Source organism: Alligator mississippiensis, chromosome 1 (assembly GCF_030867095.1).
Source record: "Alligator mississippiensis isolate rAllMis1 chromosome 1, rAllMis1, whole genome shotgun sequence".
In the NCBI taxonomy this organism is placed as follows: domain Eukaryota; kingdom Metazoa; phylum Chordata; order Crocodylia; family Alligatoridae; genus Alligator; species Alligator mississippiensis.
Window position 1 is genome coordinate 266,602,196 of NC_081824.1, and position 26,828 is coordinate 266,629,023.

The 26,828-nt window shown below is 38.2% G+C and overlaps 1 protein-coding gene across 7 annotated transcripts in view; it reads right to left on the bottom strand.

Annotated features, from left to right (window-relative positions):
• Window positions 1–26,828, bottom strand: part of DCAF6 (DDB1 and CUL4 associated factor 6) — a 148,441-nt gene that overhangs the window by 47,648 nt on the left and 73,965 nt on the right. For 3 of the 7 annotated variants that reach the window (XM_059720595.1, XM_006262258.4, XM_059720594.1), the window contains exons 9-13: window positions 25,975–26,094; window positions 25,418–25,663; window positions 19,819–19,986; window positions 10,383–10,442; window positions 1,612–1,717 (exon numbers count right to left, since the gene is read on the bottom strand). In XM_059720595.1, the coding sequence (XP_059576578.1) occupies window positions 1,612–1,717; window positions 10,383–10,442; window positions 19,819–19,986; window positions 25,418–25,663; window positions 25,975–26,094 (700 nt within the window). Of the gene's footprint in view, window positions 1–1,611; window positions 1,718–10,382; window positions 10,443–13,613; window positions 13,737–19,818; window positions 19,987–25,417; window positions 25,664–25,974; window positions 26,095–26,828 lie in introns of all 7 variants that reach the window. The other 4 variants (XM_019476156.2, XM_019476157.2, XM_006262263.4 and 1 more) reach the window with 4 other exon arrangements.

Here is a 26,828-nt window from a genome sequence, read left to right on the forward strand (position 1 = left end):
GAAGGTTATACTTTTTTTCTCATTTAAATGAATAAGAGCTGGCAGTGAGTACTCAATGTTGTTCATTTTTCTTTAAACAATAATAATTTTTAAAATTAGCCTGCCTGTTGCCAGCATAGAAAAGGACATGTTGTTTGCCTGGAAGACATTCAGATACTAGTGATGGACAAGTATATACAACATTAGATCTGGCCAGTTACAGAGAATGGATTTGAAGTCTGCTGAAGTAGTGCAGCAGGAACCGAAGCAACTTCTAGAGCCTGCCACCAGGATGGAGGAAACGATGGCTGTAGTGCCAGTCATTTTCAAAAGAAATGGTAATGGATTTCTCTCACATGGATTTATCTACACTACAGTATCCAATCACTTCACAGTCTTTAAATATATTTTTCCTCATGGCACTGTCAGAAGGCCCCAATTTTGGATAGGGGGGTGATGGTGGTAGAGGCGACCATAATTTTTCAGAAGTTGCATAGAATCGATTCTATCTTCACAGGTTAGTCTAAGATTGAGCCAATAAGTGAACAGACATTCACTTCTAATTCCAGAAATGCAGCCCATGCTTGCAGGGGCCCAGACCAGAAGCTGGGAGGGTGCTAGAGCACACCTCCCCCCTTGGCTGGAGCAGACAAGCTTGAGCTAAGGCTAGCCCACCCACACTGTGAGGAAGGGTTGCAGAAGAAGTGCAAAGCATCCTGGGATGCTGGTGGACTGTCAATTAACTGAAATCTAGAGGGGATCTGGGACAGAAGTTTAATAAACCAATTTAACTTAAATCTGTTAAATCTGATATTGCATCCATCCAGGTTCATCTTAAACTGGTTTCAGCCATTTTGAAAGAGGTTTATGTGTAGTGAATTTCTGTTTTGTTACAAATCTGAACCAGTTTCTGATCACTTATATGGTTTGTGTGTAACTTCTGTACCTAGCCTATCAAATCATCTTTCAGTTAACTTCATTTTTCTTTTTCTTACAAAGTTTTAGATTGCTGAGTACCAAGAAAAGAAAAAACAACTATGAGGTTCTCTCCCCCCAGGTTTTAAATGACTTTTCTTAAATCTGAGCAGGCTTGATTGATATATATCCCAAGAGTATATTTTTTCCTGAAGTATTTTAAGATTTGCGTCAAAACTACTGAAGATGATCCACATATTGAAGATTACTATAATTATTGTTAAAACTATTTATCAAAATTCACAACCAAAATGTTTCTGCAGTTGTCTGCTCAGAAACTTTATTTAGCTCAAAAAAATCAAATCCATGTTATTTTAATACTGATGTTCTTTGAGAGCTCACCTACACGGTGTTAATAATAGCCATGTTTTTTCTTACTTTCTATCTATTCTTTTTAACCAAAATCTTTAAACACAGGAAAAGAAATACTGCCTACTTCTTAGCATTCTTATTACAACTGTATGAAAACAGAACAAATAAAATAAGTTATTCTTAAGGAGATGGTCACTATCACAGTAATATAGCAAAACTGTGAAACAGGAGGAAGCAAGTGGTAATAAAACTTTGAAAGAATAAAACCACATAATTGATATTAAAATATGAAAAACTCTGTCAACCAAACCCCTCCCCACAAAAAAACCCCACCACCCTTCTTACCACTCATCAGTAAAGTCCAATTTTATTGTGCTTGTAGTTGTTCCTTCTGTACTGTAGTGCAAACTTAAAACTGGTTCACCTGTTCCTGTGCGTGGCTTTTCACTCTCTGTAACAAGGTTAATAAGGTTTGAATAGTGTCAGTATTTAACATAGAACGTTTATATTTGTAAAGATAGTTCTATCATTCATTTAACAAAACCAAACATGGCTGGCTCCAGTAAAATCTATTCAGAAGTCACATACAGCCCAAACAAGTTAAACATTTCATACTGATCACACCAAATCCACACTTTGCAAAGGTTAGGGTTCAGCCCATAATTAACTATTTATATTCACGCCAACTAATGAGGGATATGCTCTCCTTAGAGCATATGAGATTCTCACTGACATGCATAGGAACCATAAACACAAAGTAATAATTTGGTTCTCTGCGAAAAGAATCAATGTGTATGTAATGCACAAACAGCAGGAATTAACAATATGCATTTTCAGCAGTGGTAGTCAACATCTGCCTGAAGTGAGAACATATTTCAGAAAGATTGTGGGTGACAGTCAGTACTCTGGACAAATGTGACCCATTCCATTTCTTTTGTGTTATGAATGGAAACCAGACAAATGTCCTGAACTTACAAATGCCCTTACAGAGTTTTGTTAAGTCAGATGAGGGACATAAAATTTTGTTTTACATGGTAAAAGTGGATGGGGAAAGAACTTTCAAACTTCAGCAATAGGAGAAATCCACATTGGGAAAGAACAAACACCAGACCACAGGAGTTCTGAACTTTGATGAATAGAATTAACAGATCATGGGGCAATGGTGGAATGGACTCAATGACAAACATCATCACATTCTTTCCTGAAGGATGTTCACGGCCAGTAGATCCATCTATACCATAGTCCTCCTCACCAAAAAACTTAAGATTGCAATTGTCAATGTCTGCTACTAAAGGTCAGAGTGATTAGCATCAGATACAAACTTGCTTGAAAGTTGCATTTTTTTGCTCTGGACCGAGCCCAGGAGGAGAATTCTGGATTTCCACACCCCAAATACATCTCATCAATAGTCTACCTGAGGCCTGGCTATACCATATACATATCCTGGTATAATTTACATCCGTTTGTAAGTTACCAATGTAAGTCATGCCAGGATCATGAACAGAGAGGCACGCAGCTCTCCCAGGGTAGCTGTAAGCAACAGGGGTCACAATACCACCTAGTGGCAAAGCACAGTAATAGCTTGTCTATCTTTGGCATGTGGCTATTGAGGAATGACAGTAGACAGTCAACTTAAACCAGTGTTACTTACACCAGTTGAATTTTACCCAATTCTTTTGGTAATGTCAAACCAAATAAGTAAAGTTATTCCAGTTTTATGACCTGCCTTGCTTGTCTGCTCCTTTCTACATCAGTAATGCTGATTATACTGGTATAAGCATGCCTGTTCAGGCCCTGACCCCACCCTTGCATAAAAAAGGAAATTTTAGTCATGATTTGCTATTGATATAGTATTCATATGCTATTTCTTAAGGATCAATGTGCTGTTCCCTACTGTTGGTACTGAAGTTTAAAAAAAAATAAATAAAACCCCCATCTTCCTCACAAAAAAGATTTTTTTTTTTTGCTTAAGGTTATGGTTTCATAATAAGATCAAGTCTCTAACTTTATGAGTTATTTCCATAATGTAAAAGACTCACAATAAATGTTAAATTTTGCCCACTGAAGTAAATTACATTTCTCTATATAATTATAGGGTCAAACTGTGTCTTCACAGTGCCACTGCAAAATCTAAAAGAATAGCTAAGCTTATGTGATAGAAAAATTCCAGTTTTAAAACACATCTCTCTCTCCTAATAAAGATAACAAAATGAAAAACAAATGGAAGGAAAATGGACATGATTAAATATGCCATTTTAAAAGCATTCTCCAGATCAAAAGTCCTCTTTTAAGACAAAGATCCAACTGATAACCATAGTGTTAACATCCAAAGACTCCTGTAATGTAAATAATCACCTGCTTTTTTTTAATAAACTCTCAGCATGAAAAGCTATCTGTTGCTTCTTGTTGATTGATAAATGCATACTGAGCATTAAATACTTTGTCATTCAAACTATAATACTTCACACAAAGGAGATAAATCTTGCATCCCTATTTATCCCAAGATTTATTTTAGATTACCAAATAAACCAGTGTCAGAACTGGAAACAGAACCCCACAGATAATGACTACTTCCTGGTATCAAATATGTCTACACCTTTTTACTTCACTGCCCTCTAGACAGCCGAGTTAGTCATGTTAGGTTGGTTACTGGGAACGTGCAAACCTGATCATAAATGCTTTGTTAGCAATGTCACCTCAAATCCTACAGGGTGAAATTAACACAGAATGATAAATTAAAAGTTTAAGAAGGATGACCGCTCTTGCTTTTCCAACCTGAACTTCTGTAATTTAAATCCAATGGTTAAATATGCAACTAACTGCATAATAATGCAGTTTAACAGAACAGTTAAAACTCTGACATGATTAGCTACAGACTAATTTATTTTGTAATTATTCTAAAGATACTTCAAAATCTCTCTCAATACATGCATAAATAACTTGAAGAAACTATACAGTGCAAAGGCATATCAGGCTTACTGAAACAATTCCACAACTAGATACTTATATACGACTTCCTTTAAAGTCAATAGGAGCCATAAACGAATACATCTGAGAGCATAATTTGCCTCTGAAAACTCATGGATGTATAAACTATTGACTGATGGAAATCAAGCAGGGTATCAGGGCAACAATCGTTTGATATTAAGAATGTTAAATGTGTATCTTAAGCACAATTAAAAGATAAAAAAAATTAAGAAGCAGGGACATATGAAGTATACGTTTACAAAACTGTTTTTAAAGGGGTATCCTGTTTTGTATAAGCCATTATGACAATTACACACAAGCCTCACTATAGTAGCTATGCATAAGAGGTATTCAGAGTGGAGGTCCTGGCTGTTTTAAAAATAAAGGCTTCAGTTGCCCTATCCTGTCAAGGTAGAAGAGAAATCTGGTCAAACAAATGGTTTTACTGCTCCTGAAATCAAACTCATCACAGACTGAATAAGAACAAGAAAACAATATGGTTAGATTTTGAGTGAAAATTAGTACTTTTTTGCTTTAAAATGTACATATTTCAAGTTCATGGCAACTTGTCAGTACCTGCCCTTTGTATCACACCCCTATTCTGATGCACAAAGTGGTAAGCAAATCAAAACATAGGAAAGTTTGCAACAGTAGGAATCAAAAAGGAGCTTATGGAATCTTTATCCCCCAACCCATAAAAGCCAGGCCAATGAGAGACAACATGTTTCAGAAGTCAGAACAGGAATGGAAAGATGATTTACTATTTTGAATAGAATACAATACAAGCCATAAAATAATCACAAAGCAATGTCCTGATCTTGCTTTGCAATGCTTGCCTCAGTGCAAAAATCATCACTACTGGTGACCCATAAAGCGGCCACCATATCCTGCTGCACAGAACTGAGCGAAACTATGGCCTGTGTTACGAACCTCAGGCTAGGTCATATGAATGATTCTTTTTGACCTTAGAAACTATTCCAGGATATTCCAGGTACCTGTCCTACTCCATTTGACTGCTGTAGTGACTTCTAACTCTTCAAGACTTGAGTGCACAAAGACATTGCTTCAAGTAAATTATATAGGCAGCTATAATAACAACTATCACAACCAGCTTTAAAGTGGAATTAGTAACTGTTTGGAGAAAAAAGTTTAGAGAAAAGTAACTGATAAAATAGTGGTAAACTTTCAGTAGATACTTCCTGGCTACCTTCCAATATATCATCTTAGATTTTAAAAGTTTTGTAACATTAACTCCAAATTGGATTTGATTCAATTTTTAAACAAATGTTAATGATATAAAATTAAAACTAAAATCATGAGGAACAGACAGGTCAAGAGGTTGGTAATGAGGTATTGAAATATGGGTAAGTCCACATTGCTAATGAAAGCTGTGTGGGTGCTATGTGTTATAAATTAATTCGTTCCCGTCTGGTACTTAAATGACCAGCGTCTACAACAGAAAATTGATCGAGCACAGAGTATTTTCCAATCACAATAATAATTTTCAGGAAGAATAAAGAAAGAACGGACAGGGGAAATGTACTATATAGCCACAACCCTAACTGATTCACCCAAGCAGGACATTAGTGAGGAAGCTATGCTGTTGAAATTAAATAGTGAATTTCTATCTCCAAAGCTAATAACCTATGCAGAAGCACTAACAAATTAAGTTACAGGGAGCCAGTGAGTGCTGCAAATTCCTTGGAAAGTACTCTGAAGAAATAACCATATCAGAAAAGCTGTCCTAGGTGTGATTTCAGCATATATGACAAATGGTAGTATCAGACATTTACCAAATTATTTCACAAATTACCAAATTATTACTTCCTTGCAATAGGAAAGTATACTCTAGGGCAAAGTCCACTTTCCAGTTGCTGTTATACAAAAAAGTGAATTTTTGTTCCTTTTCTATTTAGAAATATTTAATTTTATTCACAATTCTATGCATAAAGAGCAAGAGAAAAAACTCAAAATCCATTTATATTCTCATAAAATTGAATCTGTGCACATCAAATTAATAAAAAATAAAGCTTTGCACTGCAAAATGTTCAGAATGCTGAGGCACATCTGTACTTTGCCTAGCTAAAAGTTAGAAGCTAAAGACTCTGCCATCTGCTAGGAAGCAGTACTTTGAATAAATCTGCATGTAAATTAAAGGTAACCTGTAAAATGTTGTACTGAAAATGTAAAACTGTTTGTGTACTAAGAAAGAAAGAAGCATAAAGCTTTAAAACTATGATTAGTAATGCATTTTAATGGAGTCTGAGATAATCACTCACTCATATCCTGAGAAATATGAAGCCTTCCTGGCTTCAGACCACCCTTCATTCTAGTTGCCACGCAGTCTGCATCATAATTAAGAGCTGCTCAGAGAAGCTTCAATGCAGTATTTTTTCCATCAGAAAATAAAGATGTCTTCAAAACCATAGCTTCAGGAGCAACCGTTTGGACAGAAAGGATTCCTGAAGCCAAGATGGTCAAAACCAGAGACTCTCCCCAGAGCAGCCAATGGCCCCAAAGTTAGGGGATGCTTTCAAGTCTTCTCTGCTCGATTCAGAGCAAGAATCTGAACCTCATACTCCCCTATTCCAGTTGAACTACTGAGTTCGTTTCTCTTACTTCTCTATGGCCAATAGATATTTTATTAGTTATTTATACACAGTGGATCAGCTCCAGCAGAGCAGATGGACTGAGGCAGAGAGAGAGATGTTATACAGAGTAGTGATTAGGGCACTTGCGTGGAATGTAGGAGACGATGGTTCAAGTCTCTTCTCCAATGAATATTTATTATTCAAAGTGGAACAGCTCCAACAGAAGAGACTGGGTGATATGGCACTCCCAAAAAAGCTCACTGCCTAATGGGTAGGGTGCTCATCTCTAACATGGGAGACTAAGTTTCTTGTCTGAATCATACAGAGTAGTCTCCTGCAGGGTAGGTGGGCAGGTAAGCTTTTCATGAAAAACAATTCAAAACGTTTTGGATCCATTTGGATGCAGAACAAAAAAAATGGAAATCATGAAACACTTTTCAAGATGAGAGAATCATTTCTCATCCGTCTCTCCTGATGATCTTCACACGTTCAGTTTCATACTCAACCTTTACCCACCTAGCCTCATGGAAGTCAACAGAGAATCAGGAGTGCCCACTCCAGAGGTACAACTGTAAGTATGCTTTCTTTGAATGGAAGAGGTTCAAAACTATGACGAATTTCAGGGGACAGGAGTAAGTTCTACACAAAGACTCTCCACCACAAAATCATCAGCAACAGCTGACTTCAGAGGTAATAGGAGAAACCCTGTACACTGGAAAATATTACCGCCCCTGACACACATTACATTTAAGAAACAATTAACAGGCTAACTGTGCTTTAAATAGTAAATGGGCAGCTATGCAACTCAATTTAAGACATAATAATGCAGTAAATGAGTCACAACGTGGCTTATTCACATAGAAAAAAAAACTTTCTGGCTTGTTTGTATCATGCTTTAGACTGAACATGAGATCAAGACCTGCAAAACTCTATGTGCTGCCTGTGTGCAGCAGCCCCATGCCAGGCTGACCAAGACCTGTCAAAATCACATGTGCCTCAGCTGGGCAGCACACACTGTTTTATAGAGCCTTACATGCAGAACTACTTGTCAGCTGGGGCTAGGGACTGGCTAGGTTCCCGGCTGGAACTGACAATCAGCTGAATGGGTTTGTCTTGCTGAAGCAAGTAATGCACAATAGCGATCAAATCCCCAATCCCACAACTGTGTGTCCTGCATGTCCCACAATTGCATGTGGCATGGAAGGACATGCAGTTGTTGGGATCAAGAATTGGATCCCATTACATCTTAAAGTGAATGTCTGTCAGGGGCCCAGGTGCAGCTGTCCGTCAGTAAAAGGCTCAGTAAGTGCTTTGGTTAGGAGAAGAACTGAAACCAAACAAGGATTCAATATTAGTCAGTTCCAGTAATCAATCCATTATCCAAGTGTCCTAATTTTTATCCAGTTTTAGGTATACTGTTCAATCAGAGAGTATAATGCACTCTTACTGGATAAGGAGTTTTTCAAAGCCCCTGTTTTTCAAACCCACACTTTATAAGACTTGTAAAATTTTGGAAATCCACTGCCCAGAATGGTCTAGAAACTGGAAGAAGGGCAAGGGAGAGGGCTAGGGTTAGATCTTTTGTGTCTATCCCCACCCTCCCTTCCCTCCCCAGTTAAGAAGTAATGTATTGGCACAGGATGGGTACGCACAGTCACCCCCCAGATTTAGCGAGTGCCTCCTCTTACACAGTTCCCAAAGCATTTTGCAACAAGCGTAATGCCTGAGAAAGCTTCTGGGTGCGTACAGCACTTCTTTACCTTTCCATACCTGCCAGTTCAAGCAGTAGTTTAAAGCCACAATGCTGCTTTTAAACTAATGTATACCTTGCATAGTGTCCATCTGCTACTGAACTGCAGCCACTACTGAGGTGAAACACCAAGTGAAGACTATCATAATCCACCTGAAGTCTCAAGATTATATGTATGTAGACAATATTCAACAACCCACAGGAGAATGTGGTTAGAATAGTAGCTGTTTAAGCATATGGTTACAATACATATCATGATATCTTTACAGACCAGAACTGGTAATAAGAAATGGTGATGTCAACATCACTTCCAGCCCTAACACCAAACTAACTGGTATTGATTCAACACTGAATCAAGATAGACAAGCACGACTGTATGGGAGCACTGACACAATGTCCTGTGTCAGGCAGGTGCATTCTTGCAGAATGTGGTCAGCTTCACACCCACCCGCCATTGACCAAACGATGCAAGACAGATCCTCTAAAGCATTACTTCCTCTCCTAGATTCCTAATCTATACCAATCCTGGCGACAGCCTCCTCTGTTCGTAGGGATTTGGCAGATCATGGTAAAAAAGTTGCTGACGTAAATGAACCTTCATAAAATAGGTGTCAATAAGGCTCTAAATAAACAAAAAAATATGTTGTTTCTATAGCATATAAAAACAAACAACTGGTTTTGCAAAAAAAAAAAAATCTCACATGAGTGCAAGAGTATAAGACATTATAGAAAATTGCAACTAGAACTTTACTACATTTATGCAATTTCCTGTAGTATTACACAAGGTAGTTCTAAAGTGAATTAACCAACTTGGAAAGATAACAAACAACTCCTATACTTTAGCCTGATTTCTGGGAACAAAAGCTTTTTGATGTCTTGCAGATTTTTGCCACTGCTGGGTTCTAGCTGTGATCAGAGCAGGTAACCCTGTCAGCCTTCCAGTAAAATTCTACAGGCTACTGGGGTATCCTAAGTATTCAACAGTTTTGAGGCTCATACCTTCTATTTTATTTTGTTCTTATCAAGAAATATTTTAAATCAAGGAGTATATACATCAAAAAGAATGGCCGAATTTTGCCCTTAGCGACACACACACATAACAGCAAGCAGAATGTAGCTCAGTGGAGCTTAGCATCCTGTATGAAATTTCCTTTGACATCTGTAAACACCCCCTGCATAAAGTAAGACTACTCTTGCTTCATATAGCTAAAAGCGAGTTTCACAAAGAGACTCTCCCTGAGGGGTCACAGAAATTCGCCATCTATAAACATCAGCTTTTAAAAATGTAATTTCACTTTGGATTAAAGAAATCCAAATCTTTTTAATACATTTACAGTACCTGAGTAAAGCTATCACATATATACTGAATGAGAGGCAAGGATCTTTGTGGGTGATAACTTTTAATGGACCAATTATATGGTTGGGATAAGGTCAGACAAGCTTTTGAATACATGGCATTCTTCATCAGATCACTTCCCTGTATACTGCATCATTATCTATTGAATCATTATATATATTCATTATTGTATACTGAATAGCATTATATAGATAAAAAGCAGAATAAGTTGGTGGCAAGGGTTTGGTTTGGTTTTTTTTGTTTGTTTTTATTAGTTTACACTAGTCCTGAAGAGCTTATAATTGAGTAGTATGAGGCTTTCAACTGCAGGTACAATTAAGGAATTCTACTTTATGAAGATAAACAGCATGTTAGACTGTTTATCATCCTGAAATGCAATTTAAAAAGGAAGCCTGGTGTATGTACTGCAATAAGCTATGATTGGATATAGTGCATATCCTGTCACACGCACCCTGTTGCTCATCAAGTGACATGGATCCAAGCTGTTTGTTAACCACAGAAGAGGGAGAATCTGAAACAAAAATGAGATTTCAACTTAAAATATAAGCAGCAGAAAACTGCACAGCAATGTCATGATCATATGTTAGCTTAAAATAATGCAGCAATGTAAGAAAGCACTGGATTTGTTTCTTGAGTGGCCCGTAATTATCTACCTGTGTTAAAAGAAGCAAAGCCATGTGTTTCATTCCTTCAGGCAAGCATTTAGTATCTGCCCTAAAAGTATGCTGACAACACTATATCAAAGCAACTGTGTTTTCCCTTCCAGATCTAAGAATTTTAACTCATACCATAAGTATCAAAACCAAAAAGATGAATTCTTCCCAGGGTCTTAATATATTTATCAGCTTTTTTATAGCAAACTAGTTGAGATTAGCTGACAGAGTTTAATTCAGGACAATAAACTATAATACATATTTTAAACTTCTCTCATGTTAGGAAGAGCAAACAGTCACAACTCTTAAATCTCATGCTCCAACTAAACTGCATTGCTTCTTCAAGCAAAAAAAACAAAACAAGAGCAACACCCCCTCAGTTTTATTAGACTAACTGTTGTCTAATATTTAAAAAAGTTTCAAAGATACTTCAACTTTCAACTCAAAACTATACAATGTTAAGTTTAAAGAATTCGCCCATAACATTTAAGTGTTGAAAAGAGGTCATAAATAGTAGCAAAAGATTTTTAAAATGTAGACTTTGAGGCTGCTGACAGATGTGAAAAAAGTGTGCTTAATCAGAAGAAGCAGCACATTAGTTCGATCTGGCTCTGTAGCATCTTACTTTAAACTCACTCAGCAGGACTTTTTGGCGCTTTTATCTAATAGCAGATTCAATCATCTATTAGATAAAAGTCGCAAAAAAGCCCCATTACAGCAACAAATCTATACAGATGTTAGGACAGCCAGGTCCAACTAACATGAGCCTCTTCTGGGCATGCACTGGGTTTGGCGCAGGCTCACAGAGTTTAAAGTAAAACACCATACTTTGGGGGCTTTTTTTTTTTTTTTTTAAAGTCTGTAAGCAGCCTAAAATACTGAAAAAACACAAAATCTCATACTTGGCATATTAGAAAATTCAATAGTTCTGCAGACTCTTCACTTCTATAATCTCAGTAGTTTGATAAAAATTCCTGAACACAAAAATTCTCTTTACAAACTTCTATGAAGCCTCCTTTTATGGCGGAAACATTCAAAACAGCAACTAAGATCAAAAAGTGAATTTTCAATTAGACATTATCAGTTAATTACCTCTCTCATGGTGTGCACAAACCATTCATGCAGAAATTAAGCAACCTCTGTGAAAACTATTTCCCTTGTCATTTTTTAGAACTACAGAGATCTTATTTCTGAGTCACTCTTAATATTAGGCAATATACATGAATTAGTTCAGTATTTCAAATATATATTAACAATGCCTAGGCTACTATATCGTGGTTCTGCTTGTTAGTCTTCTGCTGTGAACAGTTATAATACACGAAAAAGCGATTTAATACCCTTTATTATAAAGTGATTCATAGTATACTAACAGACTTAATGTTTACATACTGTTTACAGAAGATAAAGACCTGCATTATTGAAACAGAGGTGGCTCAACTGTCCCTACTGTAACTATGAATTCTGCTTCAATGGACACATGAAGGTTTGCCATGCAAATAGAAATCAGATGGCGTTCCCTCCCTTGCAGTGCAGGTGAAATGGCCAGGTCATTCCTTCATTATGCTGACCATTCCTTTAACTGAGGCTATGGCCTTCAGATTGCTCCACCTTGTTTTGGGAAATGAAATGGTGAAAGACGTTCCCACAGATTCAAATGATGCACTTCCTGATGAAAATGAGTCACTGTAGTAAAGTATTGTACTTTCCAAGAACTGTAATACACTTCATAAGAGCATCTATAACTTAGCACAGCAGTATTTAAACTGTAAGCTGAATCGTGATTTTAATCACAGGTCCAAGGAAAAAGGTGTTGTAGAGAAGCATCACCTCAAAAGAACGTCCATGTGCACTGTGTACAACTCGGCCTACATAATGATGCTGTACACACCTCTTCTGCCATGCCAGGCTGACTTCACTCACATACAGAGTAGAATCCAGGACCATTAACACACCCTTTTCTATAAGCCTCTATACAAGAGGCAAAAGGGATGGGGACAAAGAAAGTTTCTTATGCTTATAAATAGCTAGTCACAGTCTAGCCAAATATTAAGCACTCCAGTTCTTGCTATATGCGTACATGTTCTTTCATAAAAAAGAGCCCTTAAAATGACAAATCATTAAGAATTCTATCATTTACTTTGTTGGCCCTGAAATGTAGGCAACGTTAAAATCTTCACATCAATTCCTTAATTCAGTTTTATGTAATTTGGGATGTGACCAAACTACCATATTAACTGCTGCCATGTCTTGTATATTCACTATAGTTTCACAAAAATGAGGCTGCAGCTAGTCTAACCTGTTGTTCAAACCAGGGTCATATGCATCTCCACCATCCCAAACAAACGTTCGTCTATCCTGTACTTACAAACCTTCAATAACAAATTCAAGTATCTAATTTTGCAGACCAAAACAACAAAGAACATAACTATTCAATGGAATGTAGATATTTTACAGTAGCACATATAAGAAGTAGGTATTGGCATGAGTTAATCAATAGAAGTTAGCAATAAGAGGATTTTTAGGCTGTCCCAACCATCTTCCTGCTAAGGCAGAATTAAATCAGCTGTACTTTTTAAAATTCAGCTCAGTGATTTCTGATTTTATTGCATTTGAAATATTTCATTTGGAATACAATCTCCAAGCAATTAAAAAACAAAAAAACAAATAGAGAATGGGCTAAACATCTCACATGGTACTGTAAAGAAAAGGAATCAACATGTAGTTGTTTTAAACTCACTTTTTCTCTCCTTTTCAAGTCCCCCGAAGCCACAAATCGCCAGCTCCCATTCCAAGTGGCACTGCAGGATTCAAAATGCTGGGACACCACAGCTCAGGCAGGGAACTAATCAGGAGCATGGAACCAGCCTAGAGAAGGTCAGGTAAGTGCCTCTTTTTTTAATATATGGCTTGGTTTTGTAAAAATTCTGAAAAAATAGTATTTAAAATCCTTTGGGATGAAGATTTTGAAAAAGAATATTAGCAAAACTGTGCCATATAGTTAAAAAAACAAACCGAAAAATTACACTTACCTGAGCTTCCACAGGCTGGATCTATATCCAAATGCAGTTCACCACAGGTTGTGATGTTCCCAGCATACTCTAAACTGAAGCACCACTTAGCAAGGGAGCTGGAGAGCAGTATACTTGGAGAACCTCAAACAGAAATGTAAAGGATAAAATATAATTTAGGACTCAATTGCATGCTGGAGGATCCTGGATTAAACTTCTAATTAAAGGCAATCAGTACTTAAAGATGATATACAAATCTTTTGGTCAGCTTACCTATTTTGGTTTTTTTAAATAAAAAAACCATACCCATCTCCCAAAACAATGGCAACCTACAACAATCTGCATGCAAACTAAGTATCAAGCAGGGAATGAAAGATGCTTTAAAAAGCCTGAGAAACATTGTGCACACTGTAAATTAATATGGAGAACCTAATAAATATATATTTACTTTTGTACTTAGTTTTGTGAAATTTAATTCCCCAAAGTGATAAGCACTCTATTGCATATTAAGGAATTTAGAGGCATTTTTAGATCTTGGCACTTACAAGTGAAGAATTTGGTTCTGAGAATTTCAGTCACACATCCACTCCTAGCAGAAAGCCTTCATTTATAATCAGTCATGATGTTGCACTCTCTCAACCTTAGACATTTTTCCCTTGCCGTGAAACATAAGATTTGTGATCAGCTAGTTTATGCTTGCTGTCACTTTTCAGATCTAACTCTTAAGAAAACGGTGGCCAGAAGCTCTAAAGGGAAAAAACCCTCAGTCCTCTTCAAAATTCTAATTTAGTAATCTTTAGGTTACTTGTACATCTTTTTAGCCAATTCCCTGAAAACTGGTGACATATATGACCTTTTGTCAATAGCAGGTTTAAGTAGCTACAACAATTTAGAATCATCCATCTTCTTGCATACTGTCCTTTAATCTTGTACAGCATCTAAATGCTGTGGGAAAAGTATGATAGGTCAACACTGGAGTGCTTGCTTAGTCTATTACATCTGTGCTCCAGCATGACTCCTAATTAAATGAAATACATGCTTTTCAATCTCTAAGGACTTCAGAATTTAACTTACATAAAATAAAGTAAAATTGTTGTGCTGCATAAGAGAATGTATAAAAAAATTAAGTATGGGAAGCATGCTCTGCTTCTGAAATGCCACTGCAATTACATAATACTTCAGCTAGGGTACAAAATTGAACAAGTGATCTCTCCCATTAGAAGATGCAAAACTTTTCTCCCCTCCATGTCAATCTAGTCCATCAGAAATGAACACTTAATTCCTTTCCCATATTTCAAGCAGGATGAAGGTGTGATAGCATTTCCCAGAACAGTGAAGATCACTTATTGCACATTCAATTTTCTCTCTTAAATACAATCATTAACAATCCTTCAGTAGAAAGATTAAATATTTACCAGATAGCCTAATAATGTAGCATTTTTTTTCTATTAAGTTGATAAAAAATGTCTGCCCTTGACATTTTATCTTATTTTTTGATATATGAAGGCAATTCCCACCCCACCCCACCTGACCCCTGCCATATTTACAATATACAGCAAAGATTATGACTTAGTAGGGCTAACGGAAACCTGGTGGGATTCGTCCCATGACTGGGCGGTACATATTGAGGGTTATAGATTGTACAGAAAGGACAGGGTGGGGAAGAAAGGGGGAGGGGTTGCGCTCTATGTCAGTGAGCAATATACGTCAACCCTCATCAAGACGGAATCCAAGGATGAGGAAGTAGGATTGTGGGTTAGGCTACATGGGGGGCAAGAAGAAAGGGATTTGGTGGTAGGGGTCTGCTACAGACCCCCACATCAAGGGGAAGAAATAGATGCGGGGCTACTGAGGCAGCTCACGGAGACCATAAAAGCTAAAGAGGCGGTAGTCATGGGGGACCTAAACTACCCAGACATCTGCTGGGAGACGCAGACGGCAAAGTCCCACCGCTCACACAGGTTTCTAACCTGTGTACAGGACCTCCACCTGACACAGGAGGTACATGGTCCCACTAGGGGGAATGCCATACTGGATCTGGTATTGGCAACAGGGGATGACATGGTAGGGGACCTACAGATCGGTAGCCATCTGGGGGACAGTGATCACCTAATAATAGAATTCACCATAAGGCGTCGAGTGGGTAAGGTAACTAGTAGGGTGAAAGTGCTAGACTTTAGGAAAGCTGATCTCAATGAACTCAGGCGATTAGTCAAGGACGCACTACAGAGTAGGAGTTTTGAAGTGATGGGAGCCCAAAAAGGGTGGCTGTGCCTTAAGGAAACAATCCTTCGGGCACAAAGCAAGACGATCCCCGTGCGAGGGAAAAGAGGGAAAGGGGCCAGGAGGTTTCCCTGGCTGACAGCAGAAATCCAGGGCAGCCTAAGGGCCAAAAGGGGAGCACATAAAAAGTGGAAACAGGGAGAGATCACCAAAGACGAATATACCTCCTCTGCTCGTGCTTGTAGAGAGGCAGTTAGACGGGCCAAAGCCACCATGGAGCTGAGGATGGCATCCCAAGTAAAGGACAACAAGAAATTGTTTTTTAGATATATAGGGAGTAAGAGGAAGGCCCAGGGAAGAATAGGACCCCTGCTAAATGGGCAGAAACAATTGGTGACGGACAGGGGGGACAAGGCTGAACTCCTCAACGAGTTCTTTGCCTCAGTGTTCCTAAGCGAGGGGCACAACAAGTCTCTCACTGGGGTTGTAGAGAGGCAGCAGCAACGCACCAGACTTCCATGCGTAGACCCTGAGATGGTGCAGAGTCACTTGGAAGAACTGGATGCCTTTAAGTCGGCAGGCCCGGATAAGCTCCATCCGAGGGTGCTGAAGACACTGGCCGACATCATTGCAGAGCCACTGGCGGGAATATTTGAACGCTCGTGGCACACAGGCCAAGTCCTGGAGGACTGGAAAAGGGCCAATGTGGTCCCCATTTTCAAGAAGGGGAGGAAGGAGGACCCGGGCAACTATAGGCCAGTCAGTCTCACCTCCATCCTAGGCAAAGTCTGAAAAAATTATCAAGGCTCACATATGCGAGAGCCCGGCAGGACAAATTATGCTGAGGGGAAACCAGCACGGGTTCGTGGCAGGCAGATCGTGCCTGACCAATCTAGTCTCTTTTTATGACCAGGTTACGAAACGCCTGGACACAGGAGGAGGGGTGGATGTCGTATACTTAGACTTCAGGAAGGCCTTCGATACGGTATCCCACCCCATACTGGTGAACAAGTTAAGAGGCTGTGACTTGGATGACTACACAGTCCGGTGGGTGGCGAATTGGCTAGAGGGTCGCACCCAGAGAGTCGTGGTGGATGGGTCGGCTTCGACCTGGAAGGGTGTGGGCAGTGGGGTCCCGCAGGGCTCGGTCCGCAGTTGGAGTACTGTGTGCAATTCTGGGTGCCGCAATTCAAGAGGGATGCGGATAACCTGGAGAGGGTCCAGAGAAGGGCCACTCATATGGTTAAGGGCCTGCAGACCAAGCCCTACGAGGAGAGACTAGAGAAACTGGACCTTTTCAGCCTCTGCAAGAGAAGGTTGAGAGGCGACCTTGTGGCTGCCTATAAGTTCATCACGGGGGCACAGAAGGGAATTGGTGAGGATTTATTCACCAAGGCATCCCCGGGGGTTACAAGAAATAATGGCCACAAGCTAGCAGAGAGCAGATTTAGACTAGACATTAGGAAGAACTTCTTCACAGTCAGAGTGGCCAAGGTCTGGAATGGGCTCCCAAGGGAGGTAGTGCTCTCCCCTACCCTGGGGGTCTTCAAGAGGAGGTTAGATAACCATCTAGCTGGGGTCATCGAGACCCAGAACTCTTTCCTGCCTATGCAGGGGGTCGGACTCGATGATCTATTGAGGTCCCTTCCGACCCTAACATCTATGAATCTATGATTGGGCTGCAAGGGTCTAGATGTGTGAAACAACATTAAAGACACTGCACCTCAGCCAAATCACAGATTAACAGAAGGCAAGTTCTTACTCTGTAAGAGAAACACTACAATGAAGTACACTGTTGAGAGAGAGAGAGAGAGAGAGAGAGAGAGAGCGCACACGCAAGTGCACGCATCAAAATCCAGTTTTCAGGCAATAATGTCAGATAGAGAGATTGTGTCTGCCTAGTAATTTATAATTAAAAAAACCAAAATAGTAGAAATAAAGCTATCCTGTTTAGTTTATTAAAAAAAACAACAAAACCAACCTTCACCAACCCTAAAACCTTCTCTATATCCAATTCTCTAAAATAAATAAATAATAATAAATAAATCAGGAAGATCTTCTTTCTGGTAACTAGCTGAATTCTTGCAGAAGAAATGTTTTTCTTCCACAAGAAAGCCTTTGAATGTCTGTATATACTCTTCTTTTTTTTTTTTTTAACCAGGAGAAAGGAGACAATGCAGTCTCAGTAACCACTCAAAAATGTTTTAGTTTTAGCTTATATTTTTGTTTTGTGAAAAATTCAGGGTTTGACAGAGGTGTGTGTTTTTTCTTCTCACTTACAAAAATATGTTGGACCTTTGTTTTTTGTAAAAATCTTTAAGTTCCAAAGGAAGTTGAGGGCAGATAGTTGAAATTTGGAAGAGCTCTTAAGGAAGAAAGAAAGAGATGTGTTTATATACAGCTGTTACTTGGCTGAATTGGAAGTTCTGTAACTGACCCATGTGTTGGCAATTCACACTTGTGCCACAATTAACAAATCAAGGTATTTGTTAAAAATATTTCAACATTTTAAAATGATAGATGACTACACTGTTTTTGGTGTATAGCTGGAATATAATAAGCCGCACCTCAGACAATACATTTGGAGGCTTCATTAACCCACGTGACCTAATGGGATACCAAAACTGCAAAGTTGTATATAAAATGACAATATCAACATGGCATGCAAATCTGGCTAGCTGATAATGACTAGACTGCATCACCCTTACTCAGGTTTTCAATAGAACTTTTGGAAAAATAAAGTACTATTTAATAATAGTTAGACTTTTAACTCTTTTGAGCAGTCTTGTGCTGTTTGCACAGGGCCTGGTACATGAGATCCTGGGTCCAGGGCTAGGTCTTCTAGACATAATGATGACAACAATGAGCTGAATGTGAATAAAGGTGACAATCTGGCTTTAAACATAAAGGGGAGTCCATACAAAAACTACAGCATATTAGAAAAAATGTTAAAACTAAAAAATTAAGCATTCATAATCCAGGAACTGCAAAATTAAGGGTGCATATACATGACACAATACCCTATTTCTAATTAATGACTCCTATAACATCTATTAACTGCTAATTAATCTTAGGTTTAAGAATCTTAGACCAAATCAGGCACAATTATTTTTTAATTGCTTACAGCCACTGATTATGGTTTATTTTAAATGTATAATATTCCCATAAAGAATTTATGGAACATCCTACATGGAGGAGTAATATAACTGGAAAGATCTTACATGTCTGTGTTGTATATACAAAAATTTACCATATCAAACAAAAACGAATGATTAGCAAATTCTGGGAAAACCAGATGTACTTATATGTAAGAAGGACTTATAAACTGGTATCAGCATTTTTTCCAACCTAATTTTTGACCTGACAGTCAATACCATCTCATTTTAGAGCCGCATTATGTGGTCTGCCTTACATTTCAAAGCCAAGATACAGCAGCAGCCTTTGATTAGAGGCATGTTGACAATGAGCAGAATGGAAGCATTTGTTATAAAGGAAATATTCAGTTATGAGCAAAAATACCTATATTTTTTTCACTACTGGCTTGTTATTATGAAATGGTTTAGAACAAGTATACCAAGAGCAAAGCCCACGTTTCAATGCAATCTTATCTACTAAAAAGTCCCAAGTGTCATGAATTACTCCATCAAGATCACAACAACTAATAAACTTTGCTCAAGGTATCCCAGTTCTGGTCATATGCAGCTCTTAGCACCCTCCCAGAAAGTTGCCAATGTGACTATTTGGGGAATATTTGAGTGATCTGACTTACTACTTAGAATTTTCTTATGCATAACTACATGCCACAAAAATACCAAGAAAATAAGTTGATGCTACCATAATTAATCTCTCTAATCATGTGATGATAAACACCACCACATGCAAGGTATATATGAGCAGCAAGTGCATTAGCTATCATATTCTTAAAGGGAAGCATCTCAGCAAACAACAGCAGCACAAAACTATAACTACATCAGCTGCTTAAGAAACCTTGACAAATGATAACCTGAAGTCTGAGGGTCCTGTGAGGAGCCCTTACTGGAAGACTGATCAGAGCTGGAAGACTGTGGTGCTGAACCCTCAGCTAGCTCTCGCTGTCTCTGTTGTTCGGCCTTCTTAAGCCTCAGCCGCTGCAGACCCCTACGAAGTATAGCTAACTCAGGTGCCATTAATTCTGACAGACAGGAAAAAGAAAAAAGGGTGTAAAAGAAAGAGGCATAGAACATACAATAAAAAGAATGTAAAAATAACTCAAGTATGAAGCAACAGCTATTAAGAGGAATAAAAGCAAAGTACTGACTTTATGAAGAAGGCTACCAACAACCAACAAATTAGAAACAAAGAAAATGTGTTTAAATACGGGTTTTTTCTTCCTAAATGCATAAATCCCAGGAAGAGGTTCAGTATTCATGCTACATGATTGTTTCCTCTGCCAACATTTAATTTTCTCCATTTAACAGCTTAAATATGTATTGATCCATCAGATAAAGTTTAAGTCACTTACTTCATAAAGTTATTTAAATGGAATTTTGATATAACCCTTCCTGACAAATGGGAAAACATATAAATTTGGAAAGGGGATTATGCACAAAGGTTGCAGGACATGGCTTCCGAAGAGCAAACAACAAGTCATAACAGTGTTCAAGCTATTTTATGTTAGTCTTCATTTTTACTCTCCCAACTGTAAACCATAAAATAAATTTTAAAATACTGGAAGTTGGTCCACAAAGAAGTAACTTAAGGGATCACCAAAGATTTCCTGCTAATGGACTGCTTAAAGAAACCTCTCATCAGAGACCAGTTTCGAAACCCAACTACTCTCACCATGTCCTCTTCTTCCTATTTACCAGTTATAGCTGCTACATTTTCCCTTTTCCTTCAAGAAACAGCCTACCTCTGGTAACTGAAATCTACAATTAGGAATTTAAGTCTTTTCTCTATATGTTCTTACATTCCTCCTTATAGTCTAATATTCTTTATATTCTACTCCTTTTTATGCTTTGACAATAAAAAATAAGGTACAGAATGTATCTGTTGTTATTTATAGAGCAGCACATCTTCACATAAGCACACCACAATTTGCAGACATGAGGAAATCTGCTTAGAAAGAGAAACACCACTAGAAATGGAAATATTCTATAACTTTATGCTTTAAAATGAACAGCATCCAAGGATCTCAAAGGCCTTCATAATTTTTTAGCTTTACAACCTCATGCAGTGAGGCAAACAGGGATTAGAACTTATTTCACAAAGTATACTGCTTGCCCAAGGTCACAAAACAAATCACTGGAAGAGTCAGAACCTACTTGGATCTTGGGGCCTGACTACCCTAGTCTAATATCACTTTTGCATAATACAACCAACCCTTCAGTGACTGATGAGGAAATGTGACATAAAGGAAAAGGAAAATAAATATCTTAAAGGATTCTGGCATGAAAAGATGATGTACTATGAAGCAGGTTCACAAATGTCACAGGACTCAAGGTTTCTGGCTGCCTATACACGTGCAGGGGGGCTGATTCGAAGTGCTATAATTGCAATGCGTTGGAGCAGACTCAATTAATTGAGTCTGCTGGAGCACGGTAATTACCATGCTCCAGCAGACTCCAGCGTCACCTGGATCAGTGTCCCCAAGCTGAAAAATGGCAGCGGGGACACTTTACCTAACGCTCATTCAACAAGTTTTAGTTAAAGCACCCCACCGCCACTTTACAGCATGGGGACGCTGATGCACATAACATTCTAGGCGCTTTAATTAGAGCGGCTCTTGGAGCCTCTCTAATTAAAGCTCCTCCTCCCCTCCCCTCCTGAAGCACACGTATAAAAGCCCTCTGTGAATAACACTTCAAGTCGCTTACATTTTTTAAAATTTTAGGCCTCAACTTTTAGATAAAATTCTAGTTTTCAACATGTGTTTACTGGTTTAGTTCTACTCCACCCATAAATCACGATCATAATTTCAAAAACCTATTCAAAATTACATCTCAAATTTTAAATGTTTTTTTTTTATATAAATTTCCACTTTATTAAATTGTTTTAAAATCAGTCAGAATCTTTGATCAAAAATGTATCTTGCCAGAAAACAGAGTGAGGGGGAAAGTGCTACACTACTTTCTCTTCTCAGTTCAAAATTAAGTGTTTTTAAAAATGCATGCATCTCTGGATTTCATTTTTTCCCTCCAATGAACTGATCACTTAATACAAAGAATGTTTGTGCAATGTAGAGCAGAGAAAAACAGTTAAATTACATTTTATATATGTGTTGTTGCATAACCTTGTAATTTGTAAGTAGCTTGAAAGAGTACTTATTCAAATTAATGTGAAAATGATCATGTTACTGGATATTGCCTAGCTTTTGTGAAGTGAGAAAAGCGAAGCAAAAACCAGTGCATTAGCTTTATAGCAATATAAACAACTTTTTGTAAATCATAAGGTAGTAAAAGTTTCCAGCAAGTATGACTCCACCCACTAAGAAAAGGAAGGCTAGCTCAAGAGAAAAAACAGTTTCCTGAAATTTGGCTCATCAGCCAGGTTTACTGATTATCTGAAACACATTTAAGTGGTTTCAGCTGTACTTTCCTAACAGGATAATATGCACAGGCTTCAGATGAAGTGGCTTAATATGTGACCAGACTCCAAGTACTGTATTATTTTTGTCTTGGATACTGTCTGCAGAGCTGCATTTCAAAATTCTACAGGATATAATGAGCATTTCAAAGATAGGAAATCAGGTGTTCATCACATGGCGCACTGCTGAAAGCACAGCATGGCCAGGATTTAAATGTGTTTTACATTCAAGCATATTTACTTACAATTTCAAGGGACAGATTATTAGAGGGGCCTGTGGGGAATGTAGCAAATTACAGTAGTGAGGAATCGAAACTATTTGTCTAACAATCCATTCTCCTGTTCTCCTCACGAATTCATGCTCTATTTCTAAGAAAGTCACCCTGCCCCACAACGTGGTGATTGACCTCAATTTCACACGTCACTAAAAACTGGCACTCCCCACTCCATCCAGCATCTGTTATTGCTTTCTCCATACTGATCCTAAAAGTCTTTTATTTTCTTCTTGATGTTTCCAAACCTGTATCCCAGTAACATCTTAATCTATATATTTTGCAATCTTCTTCCACTTAGCCTTTGTCCTTTTCACCGTTACGTTCAATATACTGTTACTGGCATCATCTTTTTCTTTTCCTGTTACCCCACTCAAATCATTGCTTATGTTTTTTAAATTAAATTCTTCTTCCTTACCTTCACAATTCTGCTATTCAAAATCTTACCACCTTCTACATCTCACCTATACCTAACTCTCTAATTTCCATCTCTTAGCCCCATCTCAATCCCCTTGCTTTACTGCTCTCTTGGTTCACATATTTATACCTTCAATCCTAGTGCTGCCCTTTGCACCTAAATCTAGTGCTGCCCTTTGCACTCCCTGTCCTCATCTTCCAAGAGCCCTATTTCCTCTCCTTCAAAATTCTCCTTAAAATGCAGTTCATGTGATAATTATTTATAGTTTCCCCTCAGCAATAGGTTTTCTATTCACTTACTTTACTTACTCATTGTTCTGTATCTAAGATCAGAAGTTCCTTGCAGTCACGAACAAAGTATTTTCTATTTGTTTCCAGAGCTTAACATAAATGTATGATACTCAAGCGATTTCTAATAAATAAAAGCTTTAAAAATGTAACAGTAGTGGTGGTTTCAAATTCTGAGGTGCGAGGCTCCATCAGGTTTATTTTAGCAGTCATTTGAGATTATACAGTCAAAAAAAAAAAAAGAAAGAAAGAAAAAGAAATCCCTAACACACCATTGCATTCTGTCTGAACAAGCTGTAGGTATTAGCCATCAATAGATGCAACTTTATTATCCTAGGGAATCATGTTCTTGATCAATAAGGTACCACTTGTAATCATTTATGTAAGGGGAACGTTAATAAATCAAAGGATGGCACTTTTCCTTTATTCATAATTAAACTAGCATCTGTATAAAACATTAAAGAGCACTGTAAGTATATACAGTGAGTTAAAAAATGTCCATTGCTTTCAAAAACTTCTATGAAGTTTTTTCTAGGGAGGGTTGCTGCTTAATTTCCTGCTTATTGGAGCTCTGAAATTTTTAGAAATGCAATGGGAATCATGGATTAGAAAATAATGGCATCAGCCTGACTCCACATGCCAGCCTAAGAAACTATTCCTCTGAAATTCAGATCGATTCAGAGAAATGCAGAAAGGTATATTTGGTTAAGTGAATGTGTTATTTAGGAAAGAAACTAAATAAATGCTGCTACAGAAATATATTAAATTCTGATTTCCTGCATCATGATAAGGTGGCCTGCAACAGGTCTCTTCCTTAATATGGAAAGTATGGCTCAGAACACAGCCTTCAGCATTGGAATTTGTGGTCTTTGGTGTTCATCTCAAAGACCAGAATAGCTGAAACCTGTTGTATTTTACATAGGTGAGCTCTTGAGTTTTTGGCTGAATCACTGGTTGATGAAGTATCAACATTAACATGCTGTGAGCAAAAACTATGCACCACTGAAAACCAACCAGACTAAGTAATGTGGATTGCTTCATAGGAGGTAGCCTACTAGAAGGATGTTTAGAATCAGGTTTGTGCTACATGATTACATTCTCTTTAATAAATACCAGCTTAAATCTAACTTCCCACTCTTTTTGATATTTAGGCAGCAGCCCTGCTTTTTTCTGACACCTGTCTTGAGGTGGGAGTCTGGTTGCAGCAATCACAGCACACCAAATAAAACACTGCTATGTTATAACAGAAGCAGCCTTGTGATGACTGCTTCTCAGAGTGGGGGAAATAGGAAAATCTCATCTCTCTGTCACCCGAGCACATCCATTTAGGACCTGAGACAATCTCCTCCTCTGATAAAGATAACACACACCGCCTGCAACAAATATCAGATAGAGAGGGCACCTTACATAGTATTGTCAAACTCAAGTGTTCAAGACAAGAGCAGGGCATCAAAAAAAAAAAAAAAAAAAAAAAAAAATCTCGTTTCTTTCCCTCCTCCCCCTGAATAAAAAATACACAACTTTACTTATTTTAATGTGTGTGCTAGTTTGAGCCTTAGGGTACAGTCAGGTCTCCATATTTTGTCTATATAAGCACAAGACAAAAAAATCCTCACTTTTAAAAATAAAAATGGAAGAGGAGATCCTTATATAAACTCTTAAATGAGGCAACTGGGGCTCTTAAGAAATATACCAATTATCATAAGAAAATCTTAGGCGGTCACAACACTGTGTATAGGTAGCATCCATGGGCCACTTCTATGCCCTTTACAGGTTTGCAGGACAAGCAGCCTATTAAGGTGGTAACTGCTCTCTCTCCTAATAAAAGGATCACTGATATTACCAGTGATCTTGCAGCAGTGACAGAACGGGCTGGAGTCAGAACAGAGCTGTTCAGAAAAGCTTTTCCTTATAGCCACACTTCAGATGATCAGGTAGCAATAGACGTACCTAGTTTGCATTCAAGGTTATAAGTTCAACTACTAAAAATGTACTAAAGCTAAAACTTATTTTTGTATTCTAAATTTTCCCAATAAACCATACAGCACTATTTCTCCTCACCAGACTGATGGAGCGTAGGTTGAGCAGAGGCCTCCAAAGACAGCCTTTGTTCGTTGTCAGGAGATGACAGTAAAGAGGTTGAGGGTGGGCTTTCCATTGAGGAAGATGTTGAAGGAGCTTGGGCTGACATGGTAGAGGAAGATGAGGATGGAGGTTGTTCAGGACCATCTACTTCCATTGCAGTCTCCGACTCACCCCTTGGTGGCACACTGCTAGTAACAGGGGCATCTGGACGACTGGCCCCACCTTTAGTTTAAAAACACGCAACAAAAAACAAACAAACAAAACCAAGAACAACCCCGTCCTGCCAGTAACCTACTTTAAAAAAAGACCTTTTGCATTATTATTTGGCACATTATATGCTCAACCCAGTATACAAAACACTAACTAAAATAAAACCAGTCTGCCCCCAAAAGCTTATATTGTAAATGATCATAGATTTCTAACATCTCTTTTACTGCTTCCCATCAAGTTTGTTAGACTATCAACATTTTATTAATCCTTAATAAAAAACAAAAATAGTCTTGTTCCAACCTATTTTTCTGAAGGAGAATTACCTCTTGATCGAGATCTTCCACGCCCTCGGTTGCTCTGAGCAACTTCACTAGCTTCTTCAAACCATCTTGACAGCATGTCTGACATCCTCTGCATTAGCGAGACATTAGGACTTTGCTCCCCTGTAAATACAGAAATGCTAAGAAAGAATTCCAGTGCATTCTTTCTTTTTCCATATGAGAACAGTGCTGAAGTTGCATGAGATGATGGAATCCTGAGAATGAAGTCTATCTTTCAGAACAAAATTACCACATTTTAACTTGAAATGCAATTTGAGCACTGAATTTTCTTGTTTTTATTTTATTGATATAGGACATTTTTACTAGACTGTACTTTCAAAAAGTGTGTGTTGGGGTGAAAGATGGGGAAGATTGGAGTTAAAATGGAACTAGCAGGAGATGGTGTATTTACCTGAATCCATGATGTCTGTAAGACAATCCCCAATAATTAGTCTATACATGGGAAAATATAAATTTATTATAATTTTCCATGTATAGGTTTCTAAGTATTGCAGGTATCTCTTAAATGTTTTTTCCCCACCCCACAAGTGCTGTGGCAGGGAAAGCAACATCAGGGGCTGAGGGGCCAGACCCCAAGGCCCTTACCTCTCTGCCTGACCCGCTTGCCCTCGCCACACCTGTGCCTGCCCCCCTGCCACTTGCCCTATTACAATAGATCCTAGAAGCCTAAGTCAAGATATTGGAAGGAAATATCCATGCACCTAAGGAGAGAAGGACAGAGTGCTATATGGAGATAACAGCTTACAACAAAAGGAACAGCAAACATAAATGGATTAGTTCTTGAAAACAGAGGAATCATAGATAATTAGGGTTGGATAGGACCTCAGGAGGTCTTC